Source organism: Cervus canadensis, chromosome 26 (assembly GCF_019320065.1).
Source record: "Cervus canadensis isolate Bull #8, Minnesota chromosome 26, ASM1932006v1, whole genome shotgun sequence".
In the NCBI taxonomy this organism is placed as follows: Eukaryota; Metazoa; Chordata; class Mammalia; order Artiodactyla; family Cervidae; genus Cervus; species Cervus canadensis.
Window position 1 is genome coordinate 44,597,194 of NC_057411.1, and position 23,192 is coordinate 44,620,385.

General features: G+C 45.6%; 1 protein-coding gene across 1 annotated transcript in view; it reads right to left on the reverse strand.

The window, feature by feature from the left end:
- Window positions 1–6,012: 6,012 nt before the first annotated feature.
- The window catches only part of BOD1L1 (biorientation of chromosomes in cell division 1 like 1), a 51,456-nt gene continuing 34,276 nt past the window's right edge, over window positions 6,013–23,192 (reverse strand). Inside the window, exons 15-26 of the mRNA XM_043447751.1 lie at window positions 22,572–22,642; window positions 21,885–21,957; window positions 20,599–20,678; window positions 18,772–18,856; window positions 18,345–18,418; window positions 17,250–17,325; window positions 17,130–17,164; window positions 16,061–16,106; window positions 13,480–13,529; window positions 13,297–13,381; window positions 12,741–12,894; window positions 6,013–7,356 (exon numbers count right to left, since the gene is read on the reverse strand). Of these exons, the coding sequence (XP_043303686.1) occupies window positions 7,239–7,356; window positions 12,741–12,894; window positions 13,297–13,381; window positions 13,480–13,529; window positions 16,061–16,106; window positions 17,130–17,164; window positions 17,250–17,325; window positions 18,345–18,418; window positions 18,772–18,856; window positions 20,599–20,678; window positions 21,885–21,957; window positions 22,572–22,642 (947 nt within the window). The 3' untranslated portion in view covers window positions 6,013–7,238. The remainder of the gene's footprint in view (window positions 7,357–12,740; window positions 12,895–13,296; window positions 13,382–13,479; window positions 13,530–16,060; window positions 16,107–17,129; window positions 17,165–17,249; window positions 17,326–18,344; window positions 18,419–18,771; window positions 18,857–20,598; window positions 20,679–21,884; window positions 21,958–22,571; window positions 22,643–23,192) is intronic.

Sequence of the window (23,192 nt, forward strand, 5' to 3'; positions counted from 1 at the left end):
ATGAATACTTACTTTGGGATGAAACAAAAATGTTATTTGACTCTTTCAAGTAAGACTTGTTGAAGACTGACAAATTGGTTTCAGCAAATAAACACAACTTTGAGCCTTGATGATACACTTATTTTGAAAAGATGACATCTGGAAAAAAAAAAAAAAGCAAAGCACAGATTCTGTCAGTGGCCACAGAGGGCACATTTATTAAGAGCTAATGGAGAGGCTGATCCTTCAGGAGATAAAAACTGAGTGAATGAGAACACAGACGGTTTCTGCCGAGAATCTGAAAAGTTAATATAGAATTTCTACTTTAGAAAGTATGGCATATGAGGTATTTGTCAAGGCTCCACTGCAGCAAAACACCCAGATGTTAGATTAATTACAAACTTGAATTGCATCCTTAAACTGCAGTGCTGAGCTTGCTAGTGAATAAAGAAAATCCACAAGCCAGTTGTTCTTATGTTGAAGCTGAAGAATGTGTAGAAGAGTGCCAATTATTAAGCTATTGTCTCTTTAACTCCAAATCTATCTGCTGAATTTCCCACTGTGGTGGTTGAACTGGGACTCTTGCAAACCCCACTTCTCCTTAGCCAGCTGGCTTCTGGCTTCTTTCTGCCAGTTGTGGGTACTTAGCACAGACCAGGAGGCTGAAGCTGGTGACGGGACTTGCTTCCCCGTGTCTGGTCACTCCCGTGAGCCTCCCCCCAGCAGGGGTTCTGCAGGCCAGCAGCAGCCGCTGATGGCAGCCACAGTGGCTTCAGTTGCCCATTTTGTCTCCTGCCCCAGGAAGAGCTGTGATGTCCCGTCTCAGGGGCCTCACCCTGACCACACTCCTCAGGGGTCTGCTCATCACCACTGCTTGGCTTCTCCTTCAGTTTCCTGCCAAACTCAATCTTTCTGCTCCCCAAGCTGAGCGGGGACAGTGGTTGCTTTCTGAAGTTACTCTGCATCATATCAGTATTACCCTTTTGCTTTTGAGTTCTCGAACAGGTATTGAAATCAGCTGCCGGTATTAATACTAATAAATAACTGATATGGTTTCCAATAGCTGCACCATGACTTGAACAGGTCTGAAATTATTTCTTGTAACATCATAGGAAGAATCTGGTTTGCATCAGGGCTTCTTCAATCCAGCACTGAGGGGGTGCTTCTGAGAAAGACAGGTGTTCTGAGGTTAAAAATGTTTGTAAATTTGCCAGTGATTGGACTCCAGGCAAACAATAAATGGTGTTGGCTAGTGGGAGAGCTGGTACTTAGGAAACGCTTTCAGCAGGATGTACCTGGTCTCTCCAGGGCTGCTTAAAGCCACAGCACCGCACACACACAAAACCCTCTGAAATCCACTGATTTACGGGGCTTGGCTCCTGGGAAAACATCACACAAGCTGTGTAACCATCTAGGTAGAGATGCTCCATAACCAACATGGATTTTTCCTGTGTAAGTGCAGGTATATTTTTAGAGGTTCCACGTGTTGATCTGTGCATATCAGTGTCCCAACGAGAAAGGGACGTATACTAGGCGGTCCTCAATCCCTATGCTTCACTGGTGCTGGACAATTACTTATGTCCTTGAAACTGCTAGTAAAGATCGGCGCTGACTAAGATCTCTGATGGGTCTGATTTGACAGTTGGTCCTTTGTGTTAGTAGAGAGGCCATTTCTCAGAATACACCGCGGCTTCATCAAAACACAGCAGCAAACAAGCAAGAGGAAGATGTGGGTATGGATCTAGGAGGATCCCAAAGATGAGAGTGCAGGAGGGCATCCCCGGGACAGTGGAGAGAGGAGACCCAGGGCGAGACGGCAGCCAGCCCAGGACGGAGGAGCGACTCAGACAACTGATAGGCTGGGAGCTGTCTTCAGCCAGATCCTCCCGGCCTCGGAGCATCTTTTACAGTCTAGCAGTGACTGCGAGAGTTTGGCCTGAATTCTTTTGGAGACTTGGCTGGCCTGGGTCATGGGCTGATACAGCTAGCACTTGCTTTCTTCTCCGTAATCTAAACGTGGGAGGCAAAAACTTCAAAACTTTTAGGAGGTAGCTAATTGCTCTTGAATCTTAAGACATAACAAGATCTAATTACAAAATGAAATTTATATTCAATTACATTAAAATTAACCAAAAAGTATCGTAAAGAAAGTGGCAAGATAAACCTGTGTGTGTGTGTGTGTGTGTGTGTGTGTGTGTGTGTGTATTTGGCAGAGTGGTATTTGCAACAGGTTTACATGAAGGTTTATTGTGCAATACATAAAGACATGGGCTTCCTTGGTGACTCAGTGGTGAAGAATCCACCTGCCAAGGCAGGAGACGTAGTTTCAATTCCTGGGTCAGAAAGATCCCCGGGAGAGTCTGGTGGGCTACAGTCTGTGGGATTACAAAGAGTCAGACACAACTTAGTGACTAAACAATAGCAACAACAATACAAAGATATATTCAATATATTTATAACTTTATATAAAACAGTGAATATTTATATTAAATATATAAAGGACTCCTACAAGTCAATAAGAAAAACAAAGAACCAACTGGGAAAATGACATGAACAGGTATATCAGAAAAGAGGAAATAAGGATAGAAAAGAAACACATGAAAAGATGTTCATCCAATGCAATTGGTTGTAAGCAATGCAAATAAAGACCACAATGAGATATTTTATATCCACTCCATGGGCAAAAATCAGGAAGTTCTATCTCACCAAACATCAAGGGAAGGAAACACTGCTGGTAGGAGTACAACATAGTAAAAGCATTTGGAAACAAACTGGCATTATCTTGTGAAGCTGAAAATATGCTTACTCTAGGAATCGGTTGTCGGACACTGAAGCAGAAAGCTGGGTGTGTCTCAGTGTGGAAAATGGGGACATAAATTAATCCTTTAGCCTTTGAAGTTGACTGAGTGGCCTCTGGTTCACAGGCTAATGGTCATCTCAGGCAGCCCTCAGCCTGCTTTTTCTGCTTTCCTTGTTCAGTTCAGTTCAGTTCAGTCAGTCGTGTCTGACTCTTTGCGACCCCATGAATGGCAGCATGCCAGGCCTCCCTGTCCATCACCATCTCCTGGAGTCCACCCAAACTCATGTCCATCGAGTCGATGATGCCATCCAACCATCTCATCTTCTGTTGTCTCCTTCTCCTCCTGCCCTCAATCTTCCCCAGCATCAGGGTCTTTTTCAATGAGTCAGCTCTTTGCATCAGGTGGCCCAAAGTATTGGAGTTTCAGCTTCAACATCAGTCCTTCCAATGAACACCAAGGACTGATCTCCTTCAGGATGGACTGGTTGGATCTCCTTGCAGTCCAAGGGACTCTCAAGAGTCTTCTCCAACACCATAGTTCAAAAGTATCAATTCTTCAGCGCTCAGCTTTCTTCACCGTCCAACTCTCACATCCATACCTGACCACTGGAAAAACCATAGCCTTGACTAGACGGACCTTTGTTGGCAAAATAATGTCTCTGCTTTTTAATATGCTGTCTAGGTTGGTCATAACTTTCCTTCCAAGGAATAAGCGTCTTTTAATTTCATGGCTGCAATCACCATCTGCAGTGATTTTGGAGCCCAGAAAAATAAAGTCAGCCACTGCTTCCCCATCTATCTGCCATGAAGTGATGGGACCGGATGCCATGATCTTAGTTTCCTACTTTCCTTGATGTGACTATAAATGTCATTTTCTATGTGTACAATGATAAGTTTGGGAGGCTCTGCCCACAGAATATCATAGAATATTCACAGAAGCACGGTTCCACCCTGAAGCAATCCAAAGGCCAGTAACAGGCAAATGAACAACTTAGTTTATTGTGATGTACTCTTTCAATGGAATACTATACAGCCTTGAAGATATAACTGAAGCTATGCACATTACTATGGATGAATTTCAAAGCACAGCATAGAAGAAAAAAGCAACTCAAAAGACCCTTAAAATAGAATTCTGTCTACATAGTTTAAAAATGTATTCAAAACTTAAAATATTGCTTACAGATGTGTGTGTGTGCGCGCGCGTGTGTGTGTATAGAGAGAGAGTGTAATGTGATAAACTTGTATTCAGAATGGTGGTAACCTTGGAGGCATGCGGGAAGCTGCCAAGGTGTTAGTTAATAATAGTATTGGCCTATGCTTTCAATGTGTTAGGGGCTGCAGCTGCTGTATTAAACTACAAATAAACAGATTACAACCTGCTGAACGAGGAGGCGTAGATTACCGCCATGGGGTTAGCAGTAGCTCCCCCGCATTGGAGCTCCCACCCTGGGGAGGTGAAAACCCCTGGGTCACCTTGATCACACGTGTCCTGTGTGACGTCTGGACAGCAGTCCAGCGCCCCACAGTTGTGTTCTGCACGTCTGGCCGCCCTTGGGGATGTGGCTCACACTTGCGGCCCCGGTGCTCAGCGAGGGGCAGCGCAGATATGCATCTTCCCGCCCAGCAGGCCCAGTGGGAAGACGCTGGCTATACAACCATCTCCTTCCCCTGAGAAAAATGCCTCTGTCAGGGTATGGTCAAAAAGGTCTTGTTCTTGATTTGACTGCACAAAAATAGCTCGGCCCCGATCTTAGGAAATGTTAAGATGATCTTGCAGGTGGAATGAACAGTGTGTAAAAAACAAATGAAAATCAAACCACTGAGGGGACCTCCCTGGTGATCCAGTGGTTGATTCTGTTTCCAGTGCAGGGGGCATGGGTTCAATCCCTGGTCAGGGAACTAAAAACCCACATGGTGTGGGATGCATGAAGGAAAAAAAGTAACACACACACACACACACACACACCCCATTATTGGGCTGGAATCGCCCCCTGCCTCCTCAGATCGTGTAGGTTTCATCAGCTGTGATGTCTGGGAAACCTCCAGTCTTCTGGTCCAGCCGTCAGCGAGCTGCTGTGGAGGTAGGGTCTGTCCTCCCCACCGTGGGGCTTGGCAGAAAAGAACTCAGACCCGGGGTTAGAAGACAGGAAGGAGGGCTGTCCCATCTTGGCTGTCACTGCGAGATCACCAGATGGCCATGCTAATGGGCGGCCTTGGCACGCCAGAGCCGGTAGGCTCTAGTCTTCAAGGGGTCCACGTGATGGCGGTCTAGCAGGATCACCCTGAGGAAGGAGGCCTGAAGCAGGGCGGGAAGGGCCAGCTTCCGCTGCAGGGGAATTGGCCATGTCACTTTCACCCTGGGACACGCTGCCCCTTAGGGACGCCTTGCTGGATAGGCCCAGCCTCATGCCGGCTCCTCAGATGGGCCACTGTTCAGGTTCTTTACAGAGGAGCAGGGAGGCATGGTCATGGTCAGTGAGACCAGAGCAACGTGGGTCTGCAGTGGTGTGCTGTGCTTCTCGGGGGAAAGCCCCAGCATCTCGGGCTGTGGAGTCGGGGGCTGTCCTGTGTCTTGCAGAACACTCGGCACTTCAGACCTCTTCCCTTCTACAAACGCGGACCAGTGTTGCCAAACATCATGATGCCGAGAACCACTTGCGTGTATCTCTCTTGCCCCTCAGGGTACTCGCTCCCCCTACGTGGCTGTCGGAACTGCTGGAGCTGAAGTGGCCCAGCTGAGTTCTCCAGCAGACAAGTCCTTATGCAGTGCTGAGGCTTCCTTCAGCTGTGTTAAGGGACCTGCACCCCCTTACACCCCAGCTACGCTGCTCAGTCAAGGCTGTGCCCAGGGCGGGCGGGACTAAACTCAGTAACTCGTGGAGAACACCGTGGATAAGCAACTCTGGTGAACCAACCCAGAACCATCGAGTGAAAAGACGGTTCACCTAGGAGTATAGAGTCTTGCAACCTGGTCTGGCTTCTTACCCTTAACTAACTTTAAGACAGACCACTTTAGAATTCTGAGCTTTGGTTAAATTCAAACAAATCATGTTCTTGTCTCCGAAGCCCCTTCCAGATATAACATTCAGTTCTACTGAGAGAGGCCATTGCCAACTCAAGTCTGAATGTGAAAGTGGAACAGTATATCTAAGACCAATTATTTAAAGAGATGAAACAGCTTTCACAGGGAGACATTTTAAAATAGGGGAAAAAAAAAACTCTTAACACTCAAGTTTTGGGAAACATTTTATAATTTATATATAAAATCTCAGTAAGAAACAATGTAAAATGACAGAAATATCCACCTTACATTAAGAGTCCAAAAAAAAAAATTCACACACACTGAATGTAAATTTTAATTATAAAACAAGAATATGAACAAAACATTTTAAAATAATCTCAATTATTTGGCAACTCATCACATCATTGCTAGAGACAAATTTGATCTTAAGAAAAGTTTAATTTTATGAAAAACTTAAGTTGGACAGTTTGCTCATATGGGAGTTAAAACATGTTTAAAAAAGAATCTGGCAATAAAGCCAGGTTCTATCTTGAAATAATTGTGTATAAAACAACATATAATCCTGAAGCTCGACAGACAGGAGTGACCTAATCTTCAATGCATTTCTCTTCGCTGAAAAGGACACTGTGGGAAGAATATGGGGCAGCACAGAGAGACATGGGTACCGACAGAGGGGTTTCTGCTGCAGGTGACGGACCCAAAACCCCCGACGCCGGAGGGGCTGGTAGTAAAGTCACAGATGCGAGCATCACCTACAAACGAGTTACACTGTTAAAAAGCAGTCACGACTGTGAAAGGAAACGCAATGGAGACCCTTTCTTGAGCTAACCTACTTTACCCGGATACATGCGAGAAGCGTCTGCATTTCCTGCCAGATGAGATTCAGATAGTTACGGGGGAGGCAGAGTCCTAAAACATCTCTACTGATGACTGCATAGCATTTAAAACCCCCTTTTTTATTTAAAAAAAAAACAATAATAATAAAATAAAATAAACAGATATATAGTAAAGTTCACAGATAAGTTTTCTCTGTAAAATAAATAAAGTGTTCATTGATTAGCATCATACATAGAGTAAAATACAACCTATTTTTACATGTTTATATACTGTACACAGATTACCAGTGGGCAGCCTGGTGTCTGATGGGCTGGAAGGGTTTGCATGAGTGACGTGTCACATCGGGAAATCCCAATTTCGAATGTTAAAATATACAACTACTTTGTTTTGAGTTCAGATACAAAGTAAACTTATTTTCCTTTACCTGAAATTAATGTACATAATACCTCTATGAACAATAGTTTATAAAGCTGTTTAGAACGTAACAAGAAAAAGCTTGCACCTAGGTACTTGGCGCACATGCACAGCCTTCCCCCGGTTAAACGCTGCAGCTCGTGGCCCCGTGGCCCCTGCGGACCGGCCGGGGTGGCCGCGGTCCCATTACCGCTTCGCCTTCTTCACCGGGGCCTCCTCCACCCTCTGCTGGCCTCTGGTGCGCGCCCCGGGGGGGCTGGCTTCTCTCTTGCGCTTGGCAGAAGGGGAGAGCTGTGCCTTTGATCTGCAGGAAACAGAGGTCAAGGCTGTGGTTAGGACTTGACGAATAGGACCTGCTTCAAATAATTTGGGAGTCCTTCAAACACTGGAAGGTTTTTGAACTTGAGAGCCAAGAAGAGGAAAGCTGGATAAGGGCTACACGGGAAAAGGGGACCCTGGAAGAGCCTGTGCTGACTGGCTGTCTACCGACAGCCTCGTTCCTAACAGGCCATGAGGAGGAGTAGGAAGCCCCAGCCGAGGTTCTGGGTGGGTGTTGACCTTGGTCAAGTCCACTTTCTTCTCTAGCTCCTAGTTCTGGTTATCTATACAGTAGAGACATCAACAGCTGGTCCCGCGTTGAAACAACTGTTAACACAGCAGGATGGCATGATCTGAGCACACGCACACCTGTGCTCACAGGATGCTCCCAGAGGAGAGCTGGCAGTCTTGGAGATGACGCTGGAACTCGAGAAGAGCTCTCCATCCAGTCTCCCCGCCAGCAGCCCAGCCCAGCCCTGCTCTCCGTCCTGCCCGCAGAATGACTTGTCGGAAATGTCAAGTTAATCGCGTCCACGTCACCATCTTGTTTATCTCCGTCCTCAGGCTCTCTGACGCCTTCAGCACAGAATCGTCCGCGGCACACAGAGCCCCTTACCACCTGCCCGCGACACCCGCCCGCACTGCAGTCCCGACAAAGCAGCCTGGTTTCCAAACTCGCAGTGTGTTTTCACACTGTCTCCTTTGGCACCTAATATTTTTTGGCTTCCCCGTGACTCAGCAGTGAAGAATCTGCCTGCAGTGCAGGAGACACAGGTTCGATCGCTGGGTGGGGAAGATCCCCTGGAGGAGGGCATGGCAACCCACTCCAGTATTCCTGCCTGGAGAATCCCATGGACAGCGGGGCCTGGCGGGCTACAGTCCATGGGGTCGCAGAGTCGGACAGGACAGAAGCAACTGAGCACGCACGCAATTTCTAAAAATAACCCACACCTCCGATCTGGCAAACTGCACTCTGGAGCCTCAGTTCAAAAACAGCTCCTTCTGGGGAACTCCTTCTCATCACAGAGCAACCTGCCCTTCGGAAAGCCCGCAGACAGCACTTTGTGACTCCACCACTGCCCTTCTGGTTGTTCGTTTGTCCACTGGGGTTTTTCAAATGGCAGGTTACAGCCATTATTTTAAAACAACGTATTAATGGGACACAATAGAAAATACCATTGATGTCACGTCTATTCAGTTTGGGCATGAAAATTTTGTTTCAGTGACAGAGGCAGTATTGCAAAAGAAATTTTTCCTGTGAGCCGCCTGCTGTCAAGAGAGTTTGAAAACCAGCTACACACGGTCCCCCTAGTTAAGACAGGATGTTTCTCCAGGGCAGCTGTGGAGGTTATTCATTTTCCTCTCTCTGGGGCCTAGTACAAAGCCCGATCTGTGTACACAAGCAATAAATGTTATACCAAAGAATAAAGACACTTGGATAACTAAAATGACAGGAACTGGAGAAATGGGACTTCACTGATGTGAAGACCTGTCTGCTCACTGTTCCTTTGACAGCAGAGGTAAATACGCTCAAGCTGAGTCAGATAAAGCTGAGTCAGATATTGTTGTATACGATGCAGTTTTAACACAGTATTATCTATGCATGTGTTGAGAATGGCTAAAAGGCAGTTGCTTGTCAATATCCCGTTTCAAGCCGTGTCCAGGGAGAGCCATCAGCCAGAGTGACCGGCTGTTTACCCAGGAGTGGGGGTGCGGCAGCACAGTGCTGCCGCCACGCAGCGGAGGACAGAAGCTGGGTGCAGGCGCTTCTGCCCGGGGCGTGAGCCTGGCCAGGGAGGCCCTTTCTTCCCGCCCAGAGGGCGGCCTGTGCCAGCGGCCCTGGCAGCACCCGGGAGCTCGTCAGCAATGCGGACTCAGGTCTTGCCCCAACACTACAGAACCGGAGCCTGCGTCTCAGCAAGAGCCTCTGTGACTGGCCTGCACATTTGAGTTTGAGAAATAACGAACCAGACCTTTGTGATTCTTCTCCTCAAATACACAATAAGGATAAATACTGTGTCTTACCTACTGAGGAATAAGAGGAAAGAATCCATGTGAAAGGTGCCTGGCACTCCAGTTTGCTTCCCTTTCTGTCATGGGGAAATAACAGTGCGTGCGTGCACACACACACACGTATGCTGTGAAGACCTAATGTGATTGGAGACACCTAAACAGCCTTTGTATACTGGGAAGTCTTATTTTTTGATGCTATCATGTACAGAAGGTAAGTCAAGTCCCTGACCTCAAGGAAGAAGCTTATAGACCAGGGAGGAAGACAAAACGAACACCCCCAAAGCAACAGCACGTGCCTCTGCCCACCGCGCAGACTGGGCCGGAAGGCAGAGGACGGGGACGCGGACGGGCGGAAGCAGGCAGGCGGTGTGTGTGCAGGACGGAAGGACCTGGTGAGGGGGGGCTGGTGGCGAGGGTGCTCCTCAGGGAAGAATTGGCACAACCTACGGGACGCGGGGAGGTGACTCGGGCAGCATGAAGGTGCCCGCGGGCCCACGGCTGTGCCTCCGGCGGGGGCCCTCCTGCTACCCCATCGCCTCTCCAGGGCTCTGCGCAAAAGAGACCCGACTCTGGGCTCCGCGCGACCAGGCTGCACTGCTGTAACCCAGCACGCAGAGCCGGGCGCACCTGGGGAGAGCCAAGCCGTGTCTTTGGTCCTGGGGGGCAGGAGCTGACGGTACGGAGCCCAGGGTAAAGCCAGCAGGAGCGCTGGGAGGCAGGGAGGCCTGGCGAGGTCACCGAGACTCCCTCTGGGAGTCCTGCCCGCTCTGTCTACAGTAGGTTTCCACTTGGGAAGCTGAGGACCCCCAAAGACGGCTGTGTGGCAAGACAAGACTCGTACAGAAACTGAGGGAGAGAGTCTCAGGGCGCCACAAAAAGTCTCGGGGTAAAAATGCCTTGAAGTGTCAGCAGGGACTCTCCTTCCTGATGGGGGAAAATTTACTAACGCCTTCACTGGTTGATACTTTTCCTTTTGCTAATCTTTGGTGACATCTAGTAGAAACCATTCCTGGGCTCCCAGGTTTGGACGCTGCGCGTGTAGACAGTGCTCCATGCTGCTTTCTGAAACAGATGACAGAAGCCCCGGGCGATGGCAGCACTGAACGCTCCAGCCCCCGAGACTAGAAAGGGCAAGGATCCTTGCGGACAGGGCAGAGGATGGGACGAAAAGTAGGAAAATGCCTGGTTCTCCGGGTCTTGGCTGATGAGCAGAGCTTCGTGTCACCCAAGACTAACTCTGCTTCCCTGACTCCGGCTTTGCTTTCACGGAGTGGGGGATTTAGAGAAAGATGAACTTGTGACAAACAGAAAATATGCTGGCTGGTGAAGTAAGATCCCCAAGTGCCCACCAGAGCAGAATGTGGGCCAAGATGGATGAAAGCACAGCGCGAAGGCCCGGTAACCGGGTCTAAGCAGTGTGGCCCGCACAAGCAGCAGGTGCGAGAAGGAGTGCCTCGCGGGGACGGGGGATGCGCTGAGCTGGCGCGCAGACCAGGCTGCGGGAGCCCAGCAGGCCGCATGCAGACTGGGCTCGGTCTCTAGGAAACAAGGCGGACAGTCCTCTTCTGGATCCGTCAGCGCATACTTGGCATCAACAGTTGCTTCTTAAACAGAAGAGTCACTAGATAAACTGACGAGAACAAACAGGATGACGAGGGGGCCCAATGCGAGAGGAGAAGACCTGGAAGCTGTCCTCTGGTGTCGGGCCAAAGTTGTACAGGAGGCTCTGAGAGCAGACGCTACGGAAGAAAATCTTTCCCACCCGAGGTAACACGCAGAAGCAGAAAGACCCTTCCAAAACGGCCGGGGCACCATAATCGAAACCCTGACAGGCCAGCAGTAAGTGCGGACCCACCAAGACCCCACGCAACCCTGAGAACCTGGGAGATGATACAGGCGCCACTGCCCGAGAACCAAACCACCAACACCAAGGAATCTAAAGTGAAAAAAACCCACATGCAGACCACAGGCTCCTGCAGTGCATCGAGGAGAAGCATCGATAATCCAGGTGATTACAGAACTGTAAGCTAAATACAATTTACTTCTGAAGAATGGATTTGAAAAGGCACACGTCTCAGCTACTGCAGACGCTCACTTGAAGGTGCCTCGGCGGCCCGCGGCGCGTCCTGCGTCAGGCCCCACTCCACTGGGTGACTCCCCGTGACGCACAAGAGGGCGCGGTGGTGCTGGGGCGTCTGTGCTGGACGCGCCCCACCCTCGGTGCACCGTGAGGGGCACTTCTCGGTCAGCAGGTATCTTGGGTCTGTGATTTCTAGTTATCCGAGCTGGTTATCCCCGCCTGGAGAACCTTTCCTTTAGCCCTGTGAGCTCCTAACGTCTTTTGGCTCTAAAAATCTGACCAGGGCACTAAATCAGGGCACAGAGCTAATGATTTACAAGTTTAGAGGAACTAGAAATAGGCTGATTTTAAGTCTTTACAAAGACACATCAGAACTACAGTGGCAGATGTTAATAAGTGATATTCTTGAAATCAATATTCCTCAACTTTCTAATCTTGGATAATGAAATTATAGAAGATGGTACTAAGATTAACAGCTTGTGAATCACATTAAAAATGGAAAATATTTATGCTTCAGAAGTTATAAAACTGTAAAGTGATGCAACATTTCTCAAAATGTGCTGTGGGAGAGGAGTATCGGTCGATGCCATCAGGTATAATGACACAGGGTGGGGGGCTGGGCAAAGTAAAACTGACAAAGTTGGACAGGTTTCCCTCCCCAGGACCACGGCAAGTGCATTACAGTGGACACTGTGGCTCAGAAGGAGAGGGAACTCACGGGCATTCCCCAGACTCACGAGAGCCCCGGCCCTCTTTTCTCCAGAGGCTTCTGGCCACGTGAGGGCTTGGGAGCACGCCCCGTGGGAAACGTAGGACGTCCCAGCTGTGAGTGGAGAATGGGGGCACTCGGGTGGTCTCTTGGGACGGCCCTGTGATACGGCGCTGGGAGGGGCCCCTGACGACGGGGACGGTCCGAGCCTTCTCCCTCACGCAGCTAAGCAGGCCGCGCACATGGATCACACTGTACACGTCCGGTTTCCACCAACTGCTCAGCACAGTCTCTGAGATCTAATCGTACCTGATAAATACTCATACAGGAACCGAACAGGTTCCACCAAACAGGCTTCAAAGCCTGGCAACGATTCTAAAGGGCTCCTGGAAAATGGTTTAAGAGGGAGAACGGGCTTTCCCGGGGGAACTGAGATGTCAGAGGGCTTGGAGCACATGCTCGCTCTCTGTGGCACGAGTGAGGCAAAGAGGAGAGCACCCATGGAGCCCTCGATGTGGTCCGACGGAGAGCTGGGGGAAGGTTCTGGAAGCCCCCGTGGCCCCGTTACCTCTGAGCCTCTGATCTGGTGCTGGATCTTGTGGTGGCTCCGGATGGCTCCTCGTCTTCCTCCTCCTCCTCCTCCTCCTCAGACTCCTGGTCTTTCTTGTCCTCAGTCGCTTCAGAAACTGATTTCTGACGTTTGCGCTCTGGCTCTGAGGATTCTGTTCAGACAGAAGGGTAACATCTGGACTGTACAATTCCCAAAGACACTTCCAGAGGACAGAGTCACAGAGTTTAGAACAAAGGATATTAGGGACTTGGAGGCAGAAGAAGTGGTTTTCCACTTCCTTTTTGTTTCAGCACTTGCAATTCACAACTGTTTAACTTAATCTCAAACACATTTGGGATAGTTTACTTAGGCAGTTCACAGCCAGCATTTGCGAAAAATTCACATGTGCTCAGAAAAGCATCTGGAATGTGCCATTTCTGACACAGGATTACAGTCATTTCACACATATTTATGTAGCATTAATACTAGCTGGACCCCACTGGATTTTTCCTCATCCAAAGAAAAAGTCTTAAAAAGGTGACTCTGACATGGTAAGAACCTGCCAGGAACATACCAGCATCATCTGACAGAGTGAGCGAACGCTTGGGCTTTCTTCCTCTCCGACGCAGACTTGCCACAGATTTTTCTTCACTATCATCCTAGAAGAAATAAAGTTAAAGTGAAAAGGGTGGTCACTTGAGCATTTACTAAGTTTTATTTCTAAAGGACATGTCTTGATCAGAAAATTAACACTTACATTGCTTCCACTTCGTTCTTGAAGGTTAGGTGTTTCTTTATTGGCTTCATCTTTAAGAAAAGAAAGATTTCTACATTAATATTTTATTACTGTCAAATTAAATTTTAACAGTTTGTTGTCTGTGAATGTACCTAATTAGTGTTAATTAAGGTACCATTACACAATTCATCATTGTTTTTTTCGTATCAGCCAAACAAAGATTGAGATGGAATACCTAAGCAGAGAACACATCAGAATGAAAGTCAGGACACGAAAGTTTGCCTCTCAGACCTGGCATGAATAAGCTATGTGATCCAGGCCAACTACTTAAATTCCTCGAGCCTTGATTTTTTATCAGTGAGAAGGAGTTTGGTTAGAACGCCTTCATGGTCTTTCTCTTTCAGCTCAAATATCTGAACTTGGAAAGGGAGGAGCAAACGGGTATCTAGGGAGCCCCAGAGAAGCAGCAGGAACTGCAGTTCAGGATTACAGACTTCACTCAAATCGTAACATAGCTCTCCAAATAGTTTTTCCAGGGTCATGTACAGATGTAAGTTGGACCATTAAGAAGGCTGGGTGCCGAAGAATTGATGCTTTTGAACTGTGGTGTTGGAGAAGACTCTTGAGAGTCCCTTGGACTGCAAGGAGATCCAACCAGTCCATCCTAAAGGAGATCAGTCCTGAATATTCATTAGAAGGACTGATGCTGAGGCTGAAACTCCAATACTTTGGCCACCTGATGCGAAGAGCTGACTCTATGAAAAAGACCCTGATGCTGGGAAAGACTGAGGGGATGAGGAGAAGGGGACCGCAGAGGATGAGACGGTTGGGTGGCATCACTGACCCAATGGACATGAGCCTGAACCACCTCTGGCAGGTAGTGAAGGACAGGGAAGCTGGAGCGCTGCAGCACGTGGGTTACAGAGCCAGACAGGACTCGGGGACTGAACAAGAACGAGCAGTACAAGCGCCACCTGACAGGGAGGGACAGAGGCTTGAGCAGCTCGGTCAAGGGCGCTGTTCAGAGTTCCGTAACCAGTACGCGGGGTGGGAACTGGGTTCTTAGGACGCACATACTTCCATGATGGGATCTAGAAAACTATATTGGATGAGTCTATTTTAGGTTGTGTATACCTATTCTTTATTTGTTTCCTGTAGACGTTACCATTTTCTGAGATTGTATCTTGGTAAGAAAAGTGAAATTTACTTCAGTGCACTGTTAGAAGCCAAAATTATGAACATGTTGATTAGACAACTCAACAACCCAGAGGTGAACTTATCCGTAATGAAGACTGTGTAGCTGCCCTTTCTGAAAGTTTACTATACTAACGTAGATACCAGAGTTAAAAACCAAGAAAAAGGCCCACAAAGAATCCATTCTTAAACTGGTCATTGTTACTCAGATTCAGAAAACTACTGCTGAACAACAGCATTAAAACATAATCATGTAGCTTAAAATAGAGTCATGTAGCCTTAAAATAGGGCATTTGAGTTATGGAGATTTCTTGTTGTGTGGATTTAAAACATACAATTATGGATAAAACAATGTTAAAAACAAAACATTCTTTTTTTTGTTAAAAATAAAACATTAACTTTCAAAGAGATAAGAAAAAGTAAAGTATGATCATAAGATCCCACACATAGTTAAATGTGGAAAAATTATCAAATTATACATTTGCTTTTATCTTGCTGATCAGAATATATATTTCTTGATATTACCATGCTATTTATTTGAGCCAAAATAGCTGTCATATTCTTTTTTTTTTTTTTGCCTAATCAACATTTAAAAGCCCACCAATGGCTCTTTTTGCTTTTATGTAAAAAGAAAAATTTAAACCATGAAATTAAATATACACATGGTAAAAATTCTGGAAAATGCAGGCACTAGTGAAAACATGAAATCTTCCTATTATCTCACCAAGGTGGCTCAGATGGTAATCTGCCTGTAATGTGTGAGACCTGGGTTCAATCCCTGGGTTGGGAAGATCCCCTAGAGGAGGGCATGGCAACCCACTCCAGTATTCCTGCCTGGAGAATCCCATGGACAGAGGAGCCTTGCGGGCTACAGTCCACGGGGTCACAAACAGTCAGACACGACTGAGCGACTAAGCACAGCACAGAACTAATCATTATCAACATTTTAGAACATTTTTTTCTCCTTGGAATGAGGACAAAAATACCTCATTGAAACAATTTTATCTCTTGCATCCTAGCTCTGTAAGCAGTACCAGCTGCTTTCAAAATTCTTCTGCTGAAAACAACAGGCTCTTGGGCTGAATTCTTATCTTCCTGATAAAAGTTCTCAGTCCCCAGGTTCATCTGTTTTTCCCTTAAACAAGTCCAGGAAAGTAGGGTCTGGACGTGGCCGTCCCGCCACCCTCCTCTCTGAGGCTTCCTGGACTGACAAAGACAAGAATGACTCAGATCACAGGAAAAACCAGCAACTAGAATCTCTCATGGCTACAAGGGCAGCTGCTTTTACCAAGGAAGCCACTCACTTCATTGAGAAGCAAGGACATCCTAAACCGCCCCAACCTGTGGTTTCCCCTGGCCCGCCCCCCTTCCTTAGACCACACACAGAGCAATGCTTTCAGGTACACACCTGTGTGCATGACTTTCAGCTTGCCGCCAGGTGGAGATTGTTCTACCTAAGTTTAAACAAGGAAAAAAAAGTGAAGTCACTGGTGTGTCATCATCACATAGGAAGTCAATCAACAATGTGAAGAAGGGTGAGGACCTCTGTTTATTATGCAGGCAGAATATCTAACTTACTTCCTGCAGTGGATTAAATACACCCAGCAAATATGGATGGCTACGAATCTGAATGCACGGGTCTTTCCACGAGGATTAGGGCTGCCACACACCTCTTCCCCAGTCATGCTCCCGCTGCTGTGAGCACTGGAGGTGACAGAGGCCTGCTGTTCACATCCCCCAGCCTGGCAAACCATGTGTGTGCTGGTACAGGCACTCACACTTTTACATGTGGCTCTTTGGTTTAGTTGTCTTTTAAGAATTCCAGTGAGATAATGATTTCTTCATATCCAAGGAAATGGGAGTCTGGAGAGGGTCATGTAACTGGCCCTGTGTCACAGAGTCTGGGAGCAAGTCAATGGAGATAGGTCTGTTCTCTTAATAATGCTCTCACTGAAAGTCATGCAATGAAGTCTTGGTGCAATGATTTTGTTGGGTACACACTTCAGGGTCAAAGATAAAGAACGGTAAAAAAAAATCAAGTATTACTACAGACTTTCCTGCACTGAAATTAGTGTCCATTCTAATAAAAAAGGAACCCCATTGAAAGTAGTAAAACAGACACTTTAGGAGGGTTCCATAAAGAAGCTGTTATCTAAAAATCATATAAAACAGCTATTTTCTATGTTTTAATCAAGGATGACAAGAAGATAAGTCCCTAGATAATTTTTATACAGCCGATCTGACAGGTGAGGATAGAGTCAGACTAAATTACAATGAATATAATTATGTTTATATGGAGTTATTAGTAATTAAAATAGTATCTGAATGGTTATTTGATGTTCTATTTTAAAAAGTTTCTTCAAAGCTTTACAAATACTTAAAAAAAAAAAAGCTAGTTGAAAATACTAATACTGCAGTGTACTCTTTCAGGTCAAGAGCAGCCAGTTGAAGAGTTCTCATCTTTTGCAATTACTTACAGTGACAAGGCCAGCATCTGTTTTGCAGTCATCTTCTGAAAAACAGGAAATAAAACTCTCACTTAGAAAATAAGTTTGAAAATTTCTTGTGTGTGAACTGAAAACACACCAAATACCTACTTGTTTTTAATGATGTTTCTACAGGGTGTTTACGAGGTCTTCCTCTTTTCCTTTTAATAATTACTGGCTGATCTTCCTGAGGGGGAAAGGGAAAAAAAAAAGGGAATAAAAAAGTTCTATCATCTATTACACAAGTAGTTTGCTTTCTCAGAATGGAATTTAGAGTTCCCTCCCAAGAGGGTTCAAATCCCAGCTTTGTCTCTTAAAGAAACACGTGACTCGGGCTGAGTGGTTCGTCCTTCTCGGCGCAGTCCCCTCGGCTGAGGAACACCGGCAGCTGCGTTATGAATTCCCGGAGCCCTGAGGACTGTGAGGTAAAGAGGCAATGGGAGTACTCCGTGTCAGCTTTTACTTCTGCAATAAATATGCACGTCCACTTGGTGGGGATTTACTCCTGGGCACTTGTGATCAATGCCATCCCTTACAAAAAATAAAGGAGGCCAGCGAAGACAAACAGAACTACTTAAAAACTGTATCAAGACAGGCAAACTTTGTGAGGGCTATCTAGAGGATCTGGCTGGGGTACAGCTTGTCTCTCTTGATTTATGGGCCTGCATCTCAGGTCACTGCGACTCTGGGTCCCACTGGGTTCTCTGCAAATCCAAGGGGCCTAGAGCGGCAGAACTGGAGGTCTGCCTCTCCTGCGGCCTCTCAGGAGTCCCTGACCTCGCCCCGTCAGGCTGGTCCCGGCTGGCACTTGCAGCCGGCGCTCTGCACAGCCTGCCGCTGCTCCCGTTTCGTCCCGCGGGACCCCCGGGCTCGGCTGCCCCGTTCTCTGCCCTGAGCTGGAGCCTGGCTTGGCTGTGCTAAGCTTCCCGGTCAGGAAGGCACGTGGACACTGAGGTACAGATCTGGGCTGACCCCATGGGGCTGACAGGAGGAGGTCTCATACAAATGTTGGGAGAAAATGAAGACACAGAGGACAAAATACATCAAAATGACACTGATAAAGTGCTCTGTGTGAAATGCTGTCCGCTGCACTAAAAAAAGACCTACTTCAAAAGCATTTAAGAACGACCTTGTGTAAGAGCACACAGATGCACTGTTTTTAGTACTTGAAGAAACCTGAACAGACAAATATGAAAAACATCTTACCTCCTGAGATTTTACGGTGTCATCGTCATTCTGCTCTGTCTTTTCACCAGCAGCTTCACTGCTGCTGGATTCATCTGCAGAAAGAGCAGAGCTCGTGACCGCCGGGCCCACACTCAGCCTCAGTGCCAGGACGCCCACCAAGGTGACCCAAGTCATCCGCAGGCACAGACCACGTTGCCGGGCGGACACGCTAAAGCTGTAAGCCAGAGTCTGGTAAGCCAACAAGCAGCCCACTTCGTGCAGAGCAGGACCTCCATTAAAAGCGATCTCCAAGCCCTGTTACACTCAGCACGATACACTGTGCTATATGAGGGGAGAAAGACCAGCAAACCGCAGTTTCAGCTGGCGAAGCCTGGTGAGAGAGGTGCTGACTGCTTTGAAGGATTAGTCTCTCTCAACAGTTTAACTGAGGAGATGTCTTACTCACCTTTCTCTTCCATGGCCCTTGAAGCAGTGATGTCTGTCTTAGAACTTGCTTTAGATAACTCTTCCAAATCCCCAGAGCTCTCTTCCTATGAAGAAGTTGAACAAGAAAAGAAGCTCCCTTCTTATACCCATTTCCATATAATTACTTCAAAACTAATCCCTAGCCTGTTTGTTGGACATTTTTTTAAAAAAGTAACTCTTTTGCTGCTTGGCAGACTATACAAAAAGATTCAAATTCTGAAGGCAGAAAAACACAAGATAAGGTTATAAAGCAACAAGGCCATTATTTTTCCCCCTGCAAAATAGAAACTGGTTTTTTCGCTGACCCTGGACTTTACAAGAGAAACTCCAAAGAAAGAACTTAAAGGAATTTCCAAGAGATATTTTTTTCATTGCTGGTGGAGGGGAGGGACCAGAGGAAAGGGATAAAGAAGGAGCCAAAGAGAACTTCTGGTGTCCAACTGGGCTGATTTAGAGAAATGGTCTATCAATGGTTATATTATCTGCCCTTAGTTGCAAAAAAGTTTTGAGCATGAAATAACCAGTTGTTTACACTATAGTATTAGTATACAAAAAATTATACAAACTAAATTTAAAATCAGAGGACTGTTTTATATATGGAATTTTTAAATAAAAATAATTAAGTCAGAATACATTTAAATTTAACATTAAAAATCGTACATGAAGTTAAAAGGAAAGTGAAAGTCGCTCAAGTCGTGTCCGACTCTTTGCGACCCCATGGACTATAGCCCACCAGGCTCCTCCATCCATGGAATTCTCCAGGCAAGAATACTGAAGTGGGTTGCCATTCCCTTCTCCAAGGGATCTTCCCAACCCAGGGATTGAACTCAGGTCTCCCGCATTGCAGGCGGGTCCTTTATCGTCTGAGCCACAAGGGAAGCCCTACATGAAGTTAAAGAAAAACTTAAAAGCTACCCTTTAATCTGCCTCGCTCCAAATTAAGAAGTACTGTCCCAAGATTTTTGTCCTCAACAGGGCAGGGGAAGGGGTGGGCTTTTGAAAACCTGTTTCTTTCCTTGGCCATGACCAATTGAAATTCATGACAATATATGACTTCACCTCTTCGGTTGTTAAAATTCTTTTACTACTTTTTATTTAGTATATCAGTTACTGGGGGGATAAAGGAGACTATAAACTGGCTTCTGTGGGCTGGTAGTCAGCTGTATATATTTTTGGAAGCTGACTTAATACTTTTGGTACAAGCTGGAAAAAACTAGATTAGGGAAAGAAAGAGAAAGAGAAGATAGTGGCAGACTGGAATAGTCAGTAAGTATTGAGTCTCAGGAACGTAAGAGTATCTGTGAAGAGGAGAAACCTGGCCTAGAACAAAAGACAGAGTAAGAACAGAAATAAATATTTGTGTGTTACTTCCGCAAGGCACAAGATGAAAACAAGACCACAGGAGAAAAGGGCAATGAGTGAGGCCTCATCCTTGGACAGGCTATGTTTTAGGGGCTGGAGGTATGGTAAAGAGAGGCCTGTGTATTAAAATTTTTAAATTGCATGTATCACTGTATTTCACTGTTCTGATATAAGTATATCTGTAACAAAGCTTATTATACTTGGGAACAAAGGACCTAGACGTCTAAAGAAGTCAAGAATACCACTGAACAAAAACCTAAGCAATGATTATATATAAACTGTCATAGGAATACAATCTTGCAGTTTATGATTATAAAGTATAACATTTTTCTTTGATAGAGTCTAAAAACTATACACCTTTTACAATAAATACACAAAATACATATACACAGTGATGTAAACAGGCTTCCCCTAAAACTTAAATTAAAATATGTGGAAAAAATACCTTTCTATTTTGTGGCTCAGTTCCGGAACACTGCCTCTGTGCTGTTTCTATTTTGGAATCCAGGACATCTGGGGTATCGTCTGTAAATCAGTTTAAACAGAATCACAAAGGAATAAAAGCTAAATGAAAAATGAAATGCATAGTTCTATTTTAAGACAGTTTGAGACTTCTTTCTTAGGCTTATGATACAGTGAAGCCAAACTTATTCTAAATGTATTTATAATGTCATGTGACATGAGTACTGAGCACTGGCCTTGGTCTTAGCAAAGCCAAAAAATAAAAAATCTACAAATGCTTAAATGACTCCAACAAAACAGGAGGTTCTGTGGAGAGGGCTTAGGGCATAGGATTTCTAGACATACTTTTTAACTTCCTGAACAACTTACCATCTAAGTGGTCTGGCTTAGTGATGAAGACCATGATCTTGGGAATCAGATTTACTTAGTGGAGAAAAAGTCACAATTTCTCAAAATCTTAATGTCTTTATTTATAAAATGGCAATAATATCTGACTCACATAGTTATTGGGAATGTGTATAAAGTACTGGAGATAGTACCTAGCTTTGGTATGAACTCAATAATTACAAAATACGTTCCCAACCAAAAAAGTAAAGTATGTAACTATCCACTGTTTCTCACATATTATTTAATATGTATTTACTGAGTTTGCATTTTGTGTCAGGTATTAAACTATAAAAGTCTCTGCACTGTCCAAAATCGGAGCCACTAGCCACAATGGCTCCTAAAATTTAAATTAATACAATTCAAATACAATTAAAAATTCAGCCTTTCATTCACACTGACTACATTCAAGTGCTCAATAGTCATGTGCCTTGTAGCTACTAGTAAACAAAACAAATATGGAACATTTCCACCTCTGAGCAAGTTCTATGGGCTGGCATTGTTACAGACTGAGAGAAAATCAACAGTATGAAGCACAGAAGTGTTCTTATTACATGCATATTCCTAGAGTGCTTCACTAGTTCTGTGAGGCCTCTGTTTATGACATAAAATAAGGAACTCAGTGGCACCTGGGGCCCAGGTGACAGAGGGAACCTGGGTTTTTATGATTTCCAGGGGCTGGGTCTTCGCCAGGAACAATCTAGCTTCTAGATCAAGTCCAGAAAAGACCCTGGAGGAGTCAGGCTGGTCTGGAAACACATGAGACTCAAGAGTTGTAAACGATTACTACCCTCAAGAATTTCTTGCTATTGGCCCACTATTTGGATGTGGAAATAATATGATTTTCAGAGATGTTTAAAATAGGAACATGTATATTCTAGATACCCAGTTCATCTTCGGAAGAGAGGTACTGCTTCTTCCTTTTTCTTTTAGGTATGTGCCTTTCTTCCTCTTCAACCTGGAATTAAGAGTGACTGTAGTAAAGGCAGGGGAACCTGGATCCAATTCTGCTTCAACGGGCGCACACTGTATTAGTTTCTAGTCCTTGAGACAAATTTTTAAAAAATCGAGAATGATACTTCTGTCATCTAGATTCAGACTAGACTCATTTCGTAAGCTTGAGTCTTTTTTTTGTTTGTTTGTTTTTAAAGACTGGAATATAATAAACTCATAAAAAATATCCAAATCTATTTCTGATTTCATAATGTATTTCAACAACCTAAAATATGTTAAAAATGTCCTCATTTTACCACCTTTGAAGTCAATCTAGTTTTGTAATTGATGGCATGTCATAAATTAACTGGCAGCATTTTTCTGCTCTCTTGGTGACCCATTAAAAGGCTGATGAAAGGCAGCATATGAGAAAACAGTACAGACACGTCCAAATAATTCTACAACCTGCTAAATTACCTAATCTTACAAAAGCATAAACAAGTAACAGATATAGAGAACTCCTAATACCTATTAACACATTTAATTGCTCATTTATACAGAGAGCTAAAAGCCCTGGTGTACAGGAGAAAGCACTATTCATAAAACATGGAAGTACTTGGGTTTCCTACCAAAACCCACCTCTTTAGGATTTGCTTCAACACCGCGACATCTTAAGGCTTCTGTGTTGTCTTTTCCACCATTGGATATCTCTGAGTAAGAAATACAAAAGAAAAAAAAAAAACCAACCCCCTTAAGTATACACTCCAATACTTACTTTAGGCACATGTGCAGAATGGGAAAGGAAAAGAGGAAGGGACTTGACACGTGATTGTGGTGTGATCCTTACACAACTATGTCAGGTTAAGTTCCATGATTTCCATTTCTAGCATGCGTGAGCGGGGCTCAGTGACAGGCTCCCTGGCACTTACCCGGCAGACTTCACGGCCTCTCCCCCAGCCCCTGAGCAGCAGAGCGTGAGCGCGTGTCCAAGGGACACGGCACGGCATGCACAGCCGCGCTCTCTGGCGCTCACGGACAAGTCACACTTGCACGCTAACCGTCCTCTAACAGAAGGGGCGATACAAATAAAAATAACTGTACAGGGGGTTAAGACCGCTTTCCCCATTCCTGAAACAGGGAATGAACAACATCAGTGGGAATCAATACAACTCTGTAGCTTGTTCTGAGACCAGAATTGGCCCTCTGGAGCTGGCCGTCTGCACAGGTGGCGTGGAATAAGGCCTGACTCCTGGAACAAGC